The sequence below is a fragment of the Perna viridis genome, chromosome 2 (genome assembly GCF_037379345.1).
Source record: "Perna viridis isolate PV_CMFRI_1.1 ecotype Kerala chromosome 2, ASM3737934v1, whole genome shotgun sequence".
In the NCBI taxonomy this organism is placed as follows: Eukaryota; Metazoa; Mollusca; class Bivalvia; order Mytilida; family Mytilidae; genus Perna; species Perna viridis.
In genome coordinates this window covers 7,396,961-7,413,462 of record NC_142446.1, presented here as the reverse complement: position 1 = coordinate 7,413,462, position 16,502 = coordinate 7,396,961, and the positions used below count along the sequence as shown (strand labels likewise).

At 33.1% G+C, this 16,502-nt stretch overlaps 1 protein-coding gene across 5 annotated transcripts in view; it reads right to left on the bottom strand.

Annotated features, from left to right (window-relative positions):
• LOC148623499 (ATP-binding cassette sub-family C member 10-like) overlaps positions 1–9,995 on the bottom strand; it is a 42,789-nt gene extending 32,794 nt beyond the window's left edge. For 2 of the 5 annotated variants that reach the window (XR_015919451.1, XR_015919452.1), the window contains exons 1-5: positions 9,561–9,853; positions 6,577–8,134; positions 4,713–4,940; positions 3,713–3,875; positions 383–501 (exon numbers count right to left, since the gene is read on the bottom strand). Coding sequence is in view for 3 of the 5 variants with exons in the window: in XM_088565341.1 (XP_088421467.1) it covers positions 383–501; positions 3,713–3,875; positions 4,713–4,940; positions 6,577–8,085 (2,019 nt within the window). In the remaining 2 variants the exon portion in view is untranslated. The other 3 variants (XM_088565340.1, XM_088565342.1, XM_088565341.1) reach the window with 2 other exon arrangements.
• Between the last annotated feature and the right edge of the window lie 6,507 nt (positions 9,996–16,502).

Sequence of the window (16,502 nt, the reverse complement as noted above, 5' to 3'; positions counted from 1 at the left end):
ACGGAAAACCTGACCGCAAACCATAGTGGTGCACCGTGTTGGGAAAGATGCCACGTTCTTCGCATGTTAAAGAACCCTACTGTGGTATTCTCCAGGAGTAGGAACCATAGGGCTCCGCCACAGGAGGCTAAATTGCCCGACCCTACCCATCTCTTCCTATTCCCAGTGGCAATCAAAATTTGTTGACCCCATTGTCCTTGTGTCCCATCCCTTTTTCATTTTATCACCATTTCATGTTCATTTTATCATCAATTTCATGTTCATCGTCTGAATATAGCTGAAATATTGCTGCTCGGACGTTAAACCCCAACAAACAAACAAAAAATCGACCATAAGCACTGTCTGAATCTTATATGGATTGGTACTTAAGTAATACTAGTACCTCTTCAACAACGAACGAAAGATTCCTGAGTATAAGTGTACCAATATTGTCATTTGTTGACTCATTCCAGGAAAACACTCCATCTCTTATCTTTATTACTTCTTCAGGATTATATATATCTGGAAAAAAGAAAAAAACGGATATCTAATAAACCATTTATTTAGCACAACAATAAAAAAAATATTGTCCTTAATTCTAAAGCAAAACGATGAAAAAATTGAAGAACCTTAGTGAGCGCGCTCACATACCCCACACGTCCCCATGTTGGATACCAAGTAAATTTGTTTGTAAGAGAAATACATGTAGGAGGACCTCAATAAAAAAAGGAATATGAATGTTTCTTAGGCTTTAGACCTTTATCTTCTAACTAAATTCTGTAAACTCAGAATTGGTAGTTTCAAACTCCAGACTGTAATTTCTTTAAGTCTTAGTTAATCCAAAGTAAATATCATCGTAGCAGAACAAAACGTACACTTGACCTATAACTTATCACAGTGAACTTACATACCAAAATTCATGTCATAATCTGAAAGCGTTTAGAAAAAAAAGTCCGAAAAACGGTTATTTCTGTGAATTTAGCTAAGTTCAAGGCCTGTAATTTTGGTAAAAATCATCAAAATGGAACCAACTACACACTTGTCCTGTAACTTATCATGGTGAATTTATATACCAAAAATCATGTCAATATCTGCAAGCTTTTAGAAAAAAAGTCCAGAAAACTGACGGACTGATGGACGGGTCAAAAACATTATACCCTTCGCAACTTCCCTGTGTGGGGTATAATTAACCTAATCCATACCTGTTAACTTTTTGATTGCTCAGAGGGAGATCTCCCTCTTTTCAGCTTTACTAACAGGGAAATTTAGCCTGACGACCTTTTTCGCACAAAAAAAAAAGGATAATTTTGCTGGAAATCAAAGTACAAAGATAAGACAAAGATAAGACAAAGATACATAATCTATGATAATATTGTTAATCTACTACAGCTTTGAGTCATAAGTACAACAAAAGGATTAATTATTTGTTGATTGTAACTCAATGATTATTATCTGACATAAAAATAGTGTTTATTTCAATTTAGTAAGCCATTAAGAACATAATTTGTGCCATATTTCTGCTAAGAGGGAGATTTTGGGGGGAGAAATTCGTGAAAGAGAGATTTGTGGAGAATTTTACAAAGAAGTAGATTGACCCATTCTACATCTAGATTATCATTCTACTACATAGACCCAATGGAAACTTTTTGTTAACGGAAAATTTGTTTCCATCTATTATAGTTTTCAAGATATTTGTTAATAAAAAGCTTCGCCAAACATAGCATGATACAACCGTGTAGGTCAATAAAAAAAAGAAGTTATGCACATCTCTGGCCCCCATTTTGGCCCCAATTCTGAAAAGTTCACCCCCAAAATCAATCTAAGTCTGACTATTGTAGCATAGAATATTGTGGAAAAAAATGATAGACATTCCTATGATTTCACTGGATTTTACTTAAATTCTATGAAATGCTTGTTGATGCCCCTTTTGAGCCTCCAATTCCAAAACGGTTCAAACTACAACCCCCAAAAACAATACAAAACTTCCTTTTGTGGTTTGTGTAAAAAGCAATATGTAGGTTATAAGGGATTTTTTATCATAAAAAGTAATGTAATAATACAAAATTCCATGAAAATGGCCGCCTTCCACCCTTCTAAGTAAGAGCTTTCTAGAAATGTAGCAATTTGAGAAGCAACACTTTGAAAGAAGTTAGAACTCTGTGATTAAAATACTTAGTAAAGGATATGTCATATAATGCCAAAGTTTGTCCAATTCACTATAAGGTCTTACTTATTTTCCTCACCTCCTTTCATTAAACTCTATGAAATAAAAGTGAAAAGAATAAACAAATTTCAATTGAATATTTTGGTCTATAAGGTTTTTTTTTTAAATAAAACAAAAAAAAACAATTCATGTCATGATCTGTAAGTGTATAAATTAAAGTTTCATAAAGATTAATTGGACCTTATGCCTTCAATTTTTCAATATCAATACAAAGATATAAAATAGACAGATAGCAACAAAAGACAATCCCTACTATAGCTGGCTACATGACGTGACATTGATTGAGGAAAACTCACAATTCTTATGTATAACAGCAACCCAATGAATACACAACATCATTCTTCACAAAATACATCCAGTTTGACTTGTATAACATTATGAAATAAATAAATATTTCAACAATTTTTTTTATGGTGTAAAGATTTAAAATCAGGAGATATCAGTAGCTTCTCTGGAATAATCAGGAAAAAATCAGGAATTGCTCAAAATCAGAAAAAAATCAAGAATAATTGGGAAAATCAGGAGCTTGACAGACTGCTACTGATGACTACCAACCAATATACAACCACTAATTTTTTGCTGTTGTAAAAAATTGGCAATAAACATTATTTTATTTCTTTCAAGGGCAATAACTCTAACAAGACCTCAACCAAATAGATACTTAATAGAACTTTCCAAGCTGAAAAAGGAAGGGCGCATGTTTTTTTTTTCCAATATTTCTTAAAGTTATTGAGACATATGTAGATACAGGTGACTTGACCCCTGTGATCTAAAATTATCAATAGTGGCCATGTTTTATGCTTGATCTCTATAATCAACACAATTTCAAACTAAATAACATAAGGATGCTGGTGACTAAGTTTGGTAATAATCAACAGATTGATTTGAGAGGAGAGGAATTTTTAAAAGAAAAGTTATTGACGACAAACGACGAAGAATGTCAAGTGATGGCAAAAGCTCACATGGCCTGAAGCTAGGTGAGCTAAAAACCCAACACATAATAATTACCTGGATTATTTCTGAAAAAAAAAACCAACACATTACCTAGGTTGTTTCTGAAAAACCCAACAGATTACCTGGGTTATTTTATTTCTAAACATGCAACAGAATGATGTTTGGTTGTAACTGCCATACTTATCTAAGTAACACAAATTTAAAAACATTTATAACTTACCTAAATGTTCATTGGTAATAATGTATATAACATCTAACTATAACGATTATAATTACTGGTTAAATAGAGAAACTTTTCTTACTGATCATTGTATACTAATGTAGCAACTAACTGCTGACAAAGACAGAGTTTCTGGTATTTAGAAAAACCACTTTTTATGTATATATTGTTGAGGGCACAAATAATTTAGATATACCAATACTAAAGAAAAGAAATTACATTTGATGGAACAAGTTTTTTTTCTCTAATCCATAAAAAAAATATGTAGATCAAGAAAGAATGATAGCAACTCTCTGTTTATTTGGTTTATAAAATTAGCATTAAAATACACATACTGATATCTTGACTGTAATAGGTATCAAGATCTAAGCCCTGGAGTGAAACAAAGGACTGGACTCTCTTCAATGACACCCAAGACTCCACTAATCCATTGACAACCCATGGGAAAGCATTCAAAGGACTGATTAACATCAGGAACAATGACAAACTAGTGAATACCTGTAAAACATTATAGTCAAACTAGTGAATATCTGTAAAACATTATAGTCAAACTAGTGAATACCTGTAAAACATTGTAGTCAAACTAGTGAATACCTGTAAAACATTGTAGTCAAACTAGTGAATACCTGTAAAACATTGTAGTCAAACTAGTGAATATCTGTACAACATTGTAGTCAAACTAGTGAATACCTGTAAAACATTGTAGTCAAACTAGTGAATACCTGTAAAACATTGTAGTCAAACTAGTGGATATCTGTAAAACATTGTAGTCAAACTAGTGAATACCTGTAAAACATTGTAGTCAAACTAGTGAATACCTGTAAAACATTGTAGTCAAAAACTAGTGAATACCTGTAAAACATTGTAGTCAAACTAGTGAATATCTGTAAAACATTATAGTCAAACTAGTGAATACCTGTAAAACATTGTGATGGTACATATATATAAATAACAATTTATACCAAGATCTATTAGTACATACACCGTTACAGTATATACCAAGTTACATCATGATCTATCAGTACATATGCCATTACAAAAAAATATATATATACCAAGTTACATTATGATCTATTGGTACATACACCTTTACAGTATATATCAAGTTACATCATGATCTATTGGTACATATGCCATTACAGTATATACCACATTACATACTGATCTATTGGTGCATATGCCATTACAGTAAATACCAAGTTACATCATGATTTATTGGTACATATGCCATTACAGTATAAACCAAGTTATATCATGATGTATCTGTACATATATCATTATAATACTGAGTATATACTGAGTTACAAAGAAAAAATAGTACATTACAATACAAACCTTGGCAGCACTGAGTTCATGGCCTAACATGGAATATGTTGTAAAAGTAATAATTGATATAAGCACTGGTGTTGTTGCCCAAAAGTATACACACAAAGCATCTAAGTATTTCCTGCCCTTTAAACTCTTCAGTTCAGCTTGTCTCAATTGTTCTACTTTGGATCCAAAATGTTCCTCCCAGGAGTAAAACTTGACAACCTTAATGCCATACAGAATTTCATTCATCATCTGAAATGACATTATACAGTGTTTTTCTATCATTGTGTTCCTTATTTTTCTTATGATCAAATACTTCAAAACTCAGTCTAGATCAGCCCCATGCAGGTCTGCAAGAATAGGCCCACAGCAGCACTAAGCTTGTCGTGAAAGGTGAATATATAGTGCTCAGAACCATGGTTAGGGGCTAGGGTGCTCTGCTGACAGAGCAACTGGGTTGTGTGTCCCAGGTGGTGGAATGGGGTACCCCAGGCATTACATGCTGGGGTCGTCAGGCTATATTCTGGAAAACCTGACCGCAAACCATAGTGGTGCATCGTGTTGGGAAAGATGCCACATTCCTTGCATGTTAAAGAACCCTGTTGTAGTATTCAATAGGAGTAGAAACCTTTGCACTTCGCCACAGGAAGCTAAATTCCCTGACCCTACCCATCCCTCCCTATTTCAAGTGGTAATCAAAATTTGTCAACCCTATTACCCTTGTGTCCCATCCCATTTTCCATTTCATCATCATTTCAAGTTCATTTTATCATCCCTTTCATGTTCATTGCCTGAATCTAACTGAAATATTGCTGCTCCAGCATTAAACCCCAACAATCAATTAATTAATCAATCGATCTGGATCAACTTAAAAAACAAAACATCGAAAATCTTCCAGTACATCTTAGTTTTTAACAATTAGAAATACATTATGATAATAACAGTAAAATGCTTTGTGTACTGTAGCGTGATACAACTACCAAGGTCAAACCATAAGTATAAAAAAGAAAGAAGTGAATAGATTGTAGAAGGTATTTCAATCGAAATATTGGAGTTGAACAAAAATTTGACCAACCTGAATCATTAAGTACCATTCTGTGTAAGAATCAGGCAAAGGATGGCACACAATATTTCTCTTTAGTCTTTTTTGCCACAAATATTATCAATACATCTAGAAAACAACTGAAAGGCTATTTAAATTTATCCTGTATTATCTGTGACTATAAGGAAAAAGTGCAAAAAAATTTCCCACCATTTTCAACTAAATTTGAGCTAACAATATCTTAAAAAGGCAAAATTTACAAACACTTTGATGGTTATTTCTGGAGGTCATCAGGTATAAATACTTTTTTAATTAAAAAAATCTACGTTTTTTTTTCCTTTATGTGCAACATATACATTTTGCCTGATTCTTAGATGGAGAAGTACTTAAATATAGCCTCTGGCTTCCATCTTGTTTTATCACACTGAACCAGAGAGAATCATTTGTAGAGCAGCTTTCAGTCATCATTGCTATTAGGTTTTATTAAAATCTACCCAGCAGTTATTAAGGAGTTAATCTTGCAAGAAATTATTAATGGCAGACAACTGACAAAGGACAACAGAGATGACAGATGAAGACGGAAGCCAAAAGATAAAATAAATTCACATTGACTTTGGGTCAAGTGGTAGATGTTCAACATAACTTCCCATACAGTAAAATTATCTTCCATGGTTACACTTTATTTTTTAGCCAAAAACATTTTTTTGTAGAAAGCATTTTAGATTTGAGCATATTCTGTATATTTTCTTTAAAAAAAAATAGTAATCCTCAAATACTGTAATCAAATAAACATCTGAAATGACTTAATTCTGAGGCTACAGATTAGGTTATAACTAATTATGGTACCTTGACTCTGTTGTCTTTCTGTGTCATCATTTCTTGACTAAGTTCTCCTATCTTGTTCGCAATCCATCTATTAATTGGAATCAACACCAATGCAAACCCAAGCCCTGCTAAAAAAGCTAAACCTATCTGTTCATATAGAAGAAACAATGATACTGCAATTTGGAATGGAAGACTCCACACTGCATGGAAACTTGGACAAAAGTTTGTAATTCTGTCCGTATCAGTGCTCATAAAGTTAATTATCTCACCAGAACTGAACTTGGAGGCTGACACACTGCTAACGGATAATGATTTTTTATAAATTGTTGTTATAATGGCCGCCCTGATTTTGAATGAAACAACCTTTATATTATAGTCAAACTGTGTTGATAAAATTGAACCTACAAGAGTAGACACAAGTAAACATGACGCAAAAATATATCCATGATATTCAGGTTCTTCCTTCTCTTCAATAAAGCTTACCAACTGATTCAATAGTAAAGGTCCTGCAAATCCTGCACCATCAGCTAATAACTTTAATATACCTAATGAAAAATATTCCTTCCCAAAAGCTTGATTTAAAGCACTCAACAGAGTATAATGATGTCTAGATCTGTGTACATCAGGCTCAGTGTCAGATGAATCAGATAAAATTTCAACATCTTGTTTTGTCTTTAAACATGATGAGAAACGTGCAGTCACTCTTTGTGTGTTAAGTCTACTTGGCAGCAGAAAAATATCATTAGCTGATTTGATTCTCTGTTTATTTCCTTTTACCATTAACTTAAGAACCCAGTAAAATGTTAGGCGAGACAACCAAGAAGAACCATCTTCAGCATGAGTTATCTCCCTTCCTCGTGTTTCAACAGAACCATAAGAGTTACTATGATGAGCAAATGTTTCTGTTTCAGATGGCGAGACATTAATGGTACCTTGTAATATTCTCACATTATGTATTCTATGACCTCGACAAGTTAATGTCACCAGATATAGTAAATGACATCCAACAGTCCAAAAGAGACAATAAGATTCTATCAGATACCTCTTCTGTATTACATACAATACTGATGAGTAAATCTCAAAACATATAGATATCAGTAGGGTTAGATAGATAACTATATTTAATGTTGGTCCTCTGTAAGATGTCCAGAAAATATATTTTAACCTATAGACATATACTGACTGCAGCAACCAACACAAAGTCAAAACACAAAGGCTTAATACATCTAATGCACTTGGTTCTGAATGGTTCAATAAATAAATTAGTAGAACTTGTATGCCTGGAATTAGAGTTAAACAAGCAGTTACCAAAAGTCTCAACCTAACGTGACATGGCAAATCTGGTTGGTCATACAAAGATATCCTACTGGTTTGTGCAATGTGAAATACAGTTACTGCTGTCAAAATTATGTGAATGGGCAACACAATAGCAACATGTTCAAAACAATGGCCAATGTCACCATGGTACCAGATTGTAATGTTGTCATGGTGACCACAGAATGATTTCCAAAAACCATACTCATCTGTCATGTTTGTTGTAGCCAAAAAAAATATCTGCTAGCTTATTTTCATATCAACACTGAAAAAGAAAAAAAAATATATTTCAAAAACTTCACATTTAAGTATAGGAATCCACAAGGATCTGGAACCCTACTAAGTTAAATTGAGATACTAGTATTTTGATTTGTACAAGGAGGATCTGGACCCTAATGTTTGGAATAAAACATGAGATATACTGTTCCAGAACACAATCATAAATTCAAAACTTTAATGTATAAATCACTGTTCTACTAGTCTGAATGAAGAACAAACATATTACTAGGTAAAAAGGAACTACATACAAATAAAATATAAATAAAATGTAAAAAAAATTAACAAATATGAGCTGAAAATTACTTTTGGGGAAAAAAGCAGCGCTAGCAAATCTGTTTCTTTATTCAGACGAATCAGAGTGTCTACAAAATCTCTTGAAAAATAAGAAGGTTGAAGAAACTAGTTCCTTTAATTCAAGATTTGATGATATATCACTGGGATTAAACTGATGTACATAACTGCAGTTACGTACATTCCAAGATGATGGATGAAGAGAAAGATAATTTAGGTTATGTTTTTGTCTTTTAAATAGCAAAATTAGATAGAATCAATCAACATACACATTCCATTATGAGTAATTACAGCCAAAGTTATGATAAAACTTTATCAAAATGCCACATTTATAAAAATAACCTGATGCACATGATGTACGTACTTGTCATGTGTGAGATATGAACGTCATCAGTTTTTTTTCAAAGGAGTTTTATTCAGCCATTGTTACGAAATGAATGATTTTTATCACTGAGAAATGTTAACAGGAAAGAAATATGCAAACTTGACTTAATCATTTCAGTACAAAATTGATATGATTGGTAAATATTGTATTTAAAAAATACCAGATTTTCCCTCCACCATCTTGGGATGTACTTAACTGCAGTTATGTACATCAGTTTAATCCGTTTAATATATATCATCAATTAAAATTATGAGTGCATTGGATAACCACCTTTACGTAATTTGTAGTTAAGGGCTCAAAGACCAGGATTGCCATCCTTGTGTCTGATGCAGATTAGTTAGCTAAAAGGTAATTTAACAGCTAACTCATGATCCTCCTTCATGAGAATGACAATTTGATTGAATTTATCAGCATATATTGGCCGATTCTGTCCGAGATGATTAAGCCTGTCTTCTATTAATTGTATGGCTTCTTGATCATTTAGTTTTTTTTTTTGTTCTAGCTCAATGAAGTATTTTCTTTGGTTTGGGAGTTGTGTTTTAGGTTTTAATTTGTAAGTTCAATGTAATGTGATATTATAATTTTGAATAATAAATGTAATGTATCATGTCCTCACGGGCCCATTCATATGGATTATAAAAGTTTTTCTTCTTCTATTAATGTCATCATCTGTCCAGTTAAAGATAAAAAAAAATGTCACTAAAGCAGCCGCAGATGAAAATAAATACATGTTTACCTGTTTACATTGTGTACTATATAAAAGGCCTATATCCTGACTGCTTTGTCAGTTTGTGCCTAAAACACGAGCCACCAGTTGGCAACGTAATGTAAAGTAACTTGAACTTCAAGTTGAAGTTGTCTTCATTATCAGATGAAATGTCAACCTATATATTTCAATCTCAGAATATCATGCCAAATAGATTTTGATAATACAATACATATCTAAATCGGAATTAGTTTTAACACTCATTTGATAATGAAAATGAAAGTAGATCTCAATCAAACGCACAATCGGAATTTCTCCGATATTTCACCTACAGTAAGAGAGAAAATCTGAGTAGTTTCCGACTGTCAAACGCAACAACGACTTATAAAAACTGGCTGCATGCCTGTAGCTATTGCATTCAGCTCTGCGAAGGATCTCAGAACATTACACCAGTTTAAGATATGGGTATGTCTTTTTGTTATTCATGATCGAACATGGACTTTTCAAGATAGCACAAATGTTGGCTCAAAAGAAATTTTAAGTCATTTGTTGTGATGGGGTTGAAAAATTCCAGATATATTCTATCTAGGCAGTATACACATGTGAGTGTGTTTGAGGGACATTTTTAGGGGGTATTGCAAGCTGAAGTGGACAAAAATCAATATTTTGTAATATTATAAAATAATTTTCAATATTAGAAATTCAATTTGTAATACAACAAATTCCTCAATTTTAATATTATAAAACATCACACATTTTGTAATATTACAAATAATGAATTTCTAATATAAAAATCACTTTGCAATATTCAAAAATCAGTCACATTTCTAATATTAAAAATATTGAATTATATTTTAATGTTAACAAATTATATTTTTAATACATCTAAATATGGCAAGCCAAAGTGGACAAAAAGCCAATTTTTTTAACATTAAAAAATGATTTTTTAATATCAGAAATTGATTTTTTAACATTAGAAATTGTATTATTAATATCAGAAAATGAATTTCTTATATTAAGAAACCATTTATTAATATGAAAAATCATTTTCTAATATTTAATAAGATTTGTTGTGACATGCATCATTAATTTGATCCTCTATCCTACACAACAACACCTAGATGAACTGTCCCATACTACCAGACATCAGACCTTTCAATGATAACTTTATTCTTCCCTGTATCAATTTGATCCGCTGGAGCAGTGTATAGAATATTGTGATTACTCGATCATGTTGGATTATTATTGACAAATATATACTTATGTATACACATTTAATTCTTAGTCGAATATATATATATATAGAAGGGTCTGAAAAATTCCCATCGATGTTAGAACTGTCAAATTTGCGAAGCAAATTTTTGTCGTTCCCTCCGCGGGACTCGAACTCGTACCGCTGTTCTAACATCGTTGGGAATTTTTCAGATCTTTCTATAAGTTTACGTTATCTTCCCTGTATCAATTTGATCCGATGGAGCAATGTAAATAATAGAGTCGTCACATTCTGAGACGTTGTATATATATATATATATATATATATATATATATATATAGAAAGGTCTGAAAAATTCCCAACGATGTTAGAACTGTCAAATTTGCGATGCAAATTTTTGGTCGTTCCCTCCGCGGGACTCGAACTCGTACTGCTGTGACATCTATGGCAACACCGCCTGCACAAAGTCCAGCGCCCTAGACCTTTCGGCCAGCTAGGCTATGAGTGATACTTACTCGTAAGTAAATCTAGAGCGCGAACATAAGCACATTATGTAACTGAATAGGACAACCTCTGATGATATCGAGTAAGACAATAGAGGATCTGTAACAGTATTCAAATACAGCCACACCAAGTATATAAAACATATAAGAAGTCTAATGGGGTGAGGCAACTCTACTATCATACTTGCTAGTACATTACAGTGTAGATACATAGCATGCACGGCGAGGATCAACAAAGTATGTTAAAACAAGGATACATACATATATATAATCACGTCTAAACTACACCCCAACTCTAGAATCGATGTGAGATTGCAAATTTGGCATATTTGAGGGAAACTTCAAATTTATAATGAAAAGTGAATAGAAATAGTTTTCAACACAAATTAGAATGTATTTTGGAAGTTGGAGAGTTCGAAGTATTAGTATTATTAAAATTATGGTTTATTTTAATGTAATCTCAGGGTCTGTTCATTATGACCCTCTTGCAGTTCTTTGATTAATATCACAAATGGAAATAGAGAGTATGAATGTTGTTGTCCTAAAGATCAAATATCATGCCTTAATACTTGTAGTTGCTAATATATGAACCTTTGCCATAGTAAATCATGCAGAAAATGTAAGTCCAGATTATCTATATCTGGTAGGAATGTTGCTTAGTACCATACATCAATGCACTAACAAATTTTCATAATTCCAATACTTAAAGTCGCAGTGATTTTGACCGGAACGTTAAACAGTAGATCATGAAGATGTGTGTCAATGCGACATAACTTTTGTATGGATGTTGCATACAACCAAAGATGCATGCACTGACCAAATAATATTCCTCCAGCACTATTAATTGTGGAGATTGGCGTTTTTCACAAGTAAAACCCTGTTTACATTACTATACGTACTTACCTGCATGAAAACTTTGTACACTGATCTTGGGCTAACTACAGTTTTGCTTCAATTTAAATTTCTCACCACTAACCCCGCCCCCTCCCCCTTTAACCACTTTTGGTCGGCAAATGCCCAGGCTGAAAATTATCATCACTTAATCCCTTATAATGGCTGAGATTTGAATTGAACCATAAAGTGAGTGGTTCGTATAGAAAATGAGTGTCACGGCGACCTTATTTTGGTACTGAGGTTTACATACTTGATACCCAAGATGCATCTGCTGAGCAAAGTGTCTGAGATTTTGGTCTCCGAGGAGTAGTGTTCACCAAGTATTCCTTGGTTGTAGCATGCACAAAATTGATAAAGTCACATAACTTTTGTAAAATTTGTGGACTCCAAATGACTTTGGGATATGGTCAACTACACATGGCTACTAACAATCCTACAGTTTCAGCAAAATGTATTCAGTTGTCTCTGATGAGTTGGGTCCACAAAGTATTTCTATGTTGTAGTATGCATTTTGTTGTTTCCTTGTGTTTGTTTTTTTTATTCTGTGCTTTATTTTTAATAACCTAGTTTTTTTTATTGTCATACTTTAAGATTGCATTGTTCTGATTGCATATTTCTTGACGGTTTGATTTGAAATATTTGGTGGATATAAATTTCCCTCTATTCATTTCTTATAGGCTTCTGGAACAAGGTTATGTTGCTACAAGATTGAACTCATCACTACAGAAGTTTTATGGTCGTTATCATGAACTCGTGGATCGTTATGGTGTATCCATCAGTACCATGAGAACTGATTTATTCAACGGGTCATCGTTTTCTTTCCCTCGTTTGTCTACTCCGGACTTGACTTTTTATGAGCAACTCGGCGGGTGTTTCTAGAAAAGCAGAGGACGCTTACCCTACCGGTGCACCTGGTCCATGCTCCCAGTTTTTAGTGGAGTCCGAGTTGCTCGTTTACTTTTGTTACTTTGTATGTATGATTTTAGTTACTTTATGTTCTTTGTTGTGTATGTCTGTTTTCCATGTCTGGTCTTTGTCCCTGGATTACATTCTTTTGATTACCACTATAACCTTGGTTCCCTTGATTACTCCTTAACCGCAAGAAAAAGGCCAAGTGGTTACAAATTGAAGTACGCCGTGCATTCGATATTGTAACCCCCAAACCAACAGGTCTGGTTAGAGGGACTGTCTCTAAATAAAACATTTAAAAAGAAAACGCTCATATATTTTTTGTCAAATTGAAACGCATTATCTTGAGAAACATTATTAAATTTCAATATTATATTAATTCATAAAATCATTAATTCTCACATTTAAAAACAAAATAATTACTTTGAAATAAACTTTTTAAGGAAGAGGCAAAATACACGTAGTAGTAAAACCGCAACTCCGAGTATACTGTTCATTTATATCAAAAGAAATTACTGCACTCACGCATAGCATATCAACTACACACTAATGCTTTTCATTTCTGATAATTTCGAAACACTAATTTCATTTATTTGCGGAATAACTTTGTCTTATTCAAGCATCTTTGAAGTTTCTAAATAGAAAAGATTTTTTGTCGCAACCTTCAGAAAAAATATTTTAGATCAACACTTCATCAATTACCCAGTGTATCCAATTTTGCCAAGCGCTTCGAAGCTTCACGAGTTATAACGTCACTTGAAACGTTTTTCTTTAAAGACTCGGATTCAACAAAACTCATATCAATCTATATAGTGATTCACCGAGGTGATTGACAACATTTTCTAATATTAAAAAACGATTTTTTTATATTAAAAAAATGAATTTGTCATATCAAAAAGTCATTTTTGATATTAGAAAACATCTATTTTTGTCCACTTTGGCTTGTCATAGAGGGAGATTGAATATTCAGAACATGTGCGTGTGCAGTGTCCGTAGTGCTGTACGTATGCACTACCGAATTGTGATATAAAACTAAATGTATTGCAGTAAATCATTAAAACAATAAAATATCACGTGGTTCTGATAGAATAAATAATGAAATATAATCTATCGGCTTATATAGTGCAATCGTCTAACTCTTCCTATACTGATGGTATACTGCCACTATAGCGGGAGTTCCACTGTGCATATCGCGGTATGGCTAGATCAACAACATAGAACGATGCACATTTTCAGTATTTCTTGTGCTTGACCTAGGGACTAAGTGTAAACTTTGAACCACATATTTGTTAAGTTTTCTCAAATACAGGAAAATTAGAGACCAACTCAAAATTTTTATTTGATTTTCGGCCATTTTTTTTTAAATTATCGATGGTCATGTTCGGAAAATTGCTTTCAAACTGAATGAAGATGAAATAAGGATTTAAAAGTTATCATGGTCCATTAAAAAGTTGCTGAAGTGCACCCCTACAACTTAGCTAAATCAGCTAAATTAAGAGACAAGAAATGCAAGAAACATAAGCATTTTCAAAAGAATCATTAAAGGACAACGGGAAAAAAACCATGAGTACTTCAATTTTGGTGAAAGGAAAGTTAATGTTATACATACCAGGCTAAGAAACAGGTGCAGTTCCCTAAATGCTGATTTATATCGTATAAACGAAGTGCCAACCCCATCTTGTAGTTGTGAACATCCTCTCAAAGACTGCATCCACTTTTTATGGAATGCAATTTTTATAATGAACGTAGAAATTCTCTGTTGGCACGGTAAGGCGGTTTTAACGTAGCGATAGAATTTCTTTTGGCTGGTGACGAAAACCTCACATACGCTGAAAACACGTATATTTTTGCTTGTGTTCATCATTTTATCAAACGAACTAAAAGGTTTGAATAATACTGCATGTACATGTATATAGGAAATGACTACCTCTCACGTTACTCCCATCACGCCTTTTCGCCAGACCCTTTTTATTCCATTTCCTTGTTTTAATTTCATATCGTTCATGTTAATTTCCATTACCTTTTCATTACTATTGTTATTTTTAGTTATATCTAATTACCGTCATTATGCATTCTTTGTAATCATGATTGTTACAAGGGAGAGGACCTCCATAATGTTGTTATAACTGGAGTCCAACCCCCTTCCTTATATTTTTGAGCAAATGTATATGTTTAAACTAAACTACAAATTACCATTTCAAGATTTTTATAGAAATAATTTTAGAGAATTTTCTTTTCAATACAGTGAAACAATGGGAACATTTTCTTAGGCACAGAAATTTAACCTTACCATTTTGCAAGCAATGTCTGAGTGCAGAAGATGCTGCATCAGATAAATATGTTTAGTGCAATGAACGGTTAGATATTGTACTAACTTCAGACAAAATAAAAATCCACTTTCCAAAGCCCTGTTCTCCCCAATCTAGAAAACAATTAACTACCGGGTTATAGTGAGAACCCCAGTATACATGTATGCTGTAAATCATGGCTATACAACATTTTCAACATCACCATTCAACTCGGGGGACTTTGTTTACTATATAAACCAAATATCAAGTATCAAAATTAGCGAGAAAAAAACATTTTAATACTCTAGTCAACTCAAAATATCATGTTTATCTTGTGAGTAGGATAAAATAAAAAAGCATTTTGATCCATTTGCACTATTTTTAGTAACGACGGCGAAGTTTTTCGACCGATGGAAAAATTTAAACGATCGGTTTGTGCAGGTTACCCTAAGGAACAATTAGGCCAACTTTCATTAAATTTTGTCGCACGGTTGCAGAAAAGATTATCCAAGTTATACACTTGAAAAACGACAAATTTGTTTGTGGGACCATAACTCCTACATAGGGCGGCAATCATTTTGAAAATTTCGCGAAGGTCCCTCTTCTGATGATGATTGATATTACTCTCCCTCAGAATTTTGCTAAGTTCAACGGTTTTTGAGTTATTTGCCAAAAAACTGTATTTTTATCCCATGTTCTATTTTTAGTAACAATGGCCATGTTTTTCGACAGATCAAAAATCTACACTGTTCTATGGAGAATTTATACCAAGTTTGAATTTGACAGGTCAAGCAGTGTCCAGGGAGAAGATTTTTGAAAGAAATAACATTAACAATAGCCAAAAACAGTCGAAAAGGGGCTATAACTCCAACATTGCTTAACATTTTAATACGAAACTTTTACCACAGATAGACCTCATCATGCTAAACACTTTTGTTTGGTAAGAATTTGGCTAAACCAAACGGTTTCGAAAATATATGCGAAAAACTACTGTCTGACCCCCATGTTTGTTTTTTAGTAACGGCGGCCATGTTTTTCGACTGATCAAAAATCTCAACAACGGTTCTATGCAGAATACTTCAAGAAACATCAAAGTTTGGTTCTTATTGGTTCAATAGTTTCAGAGGAGAAAGTTTAGAAAAATTGTGACGACGACGACGGACGG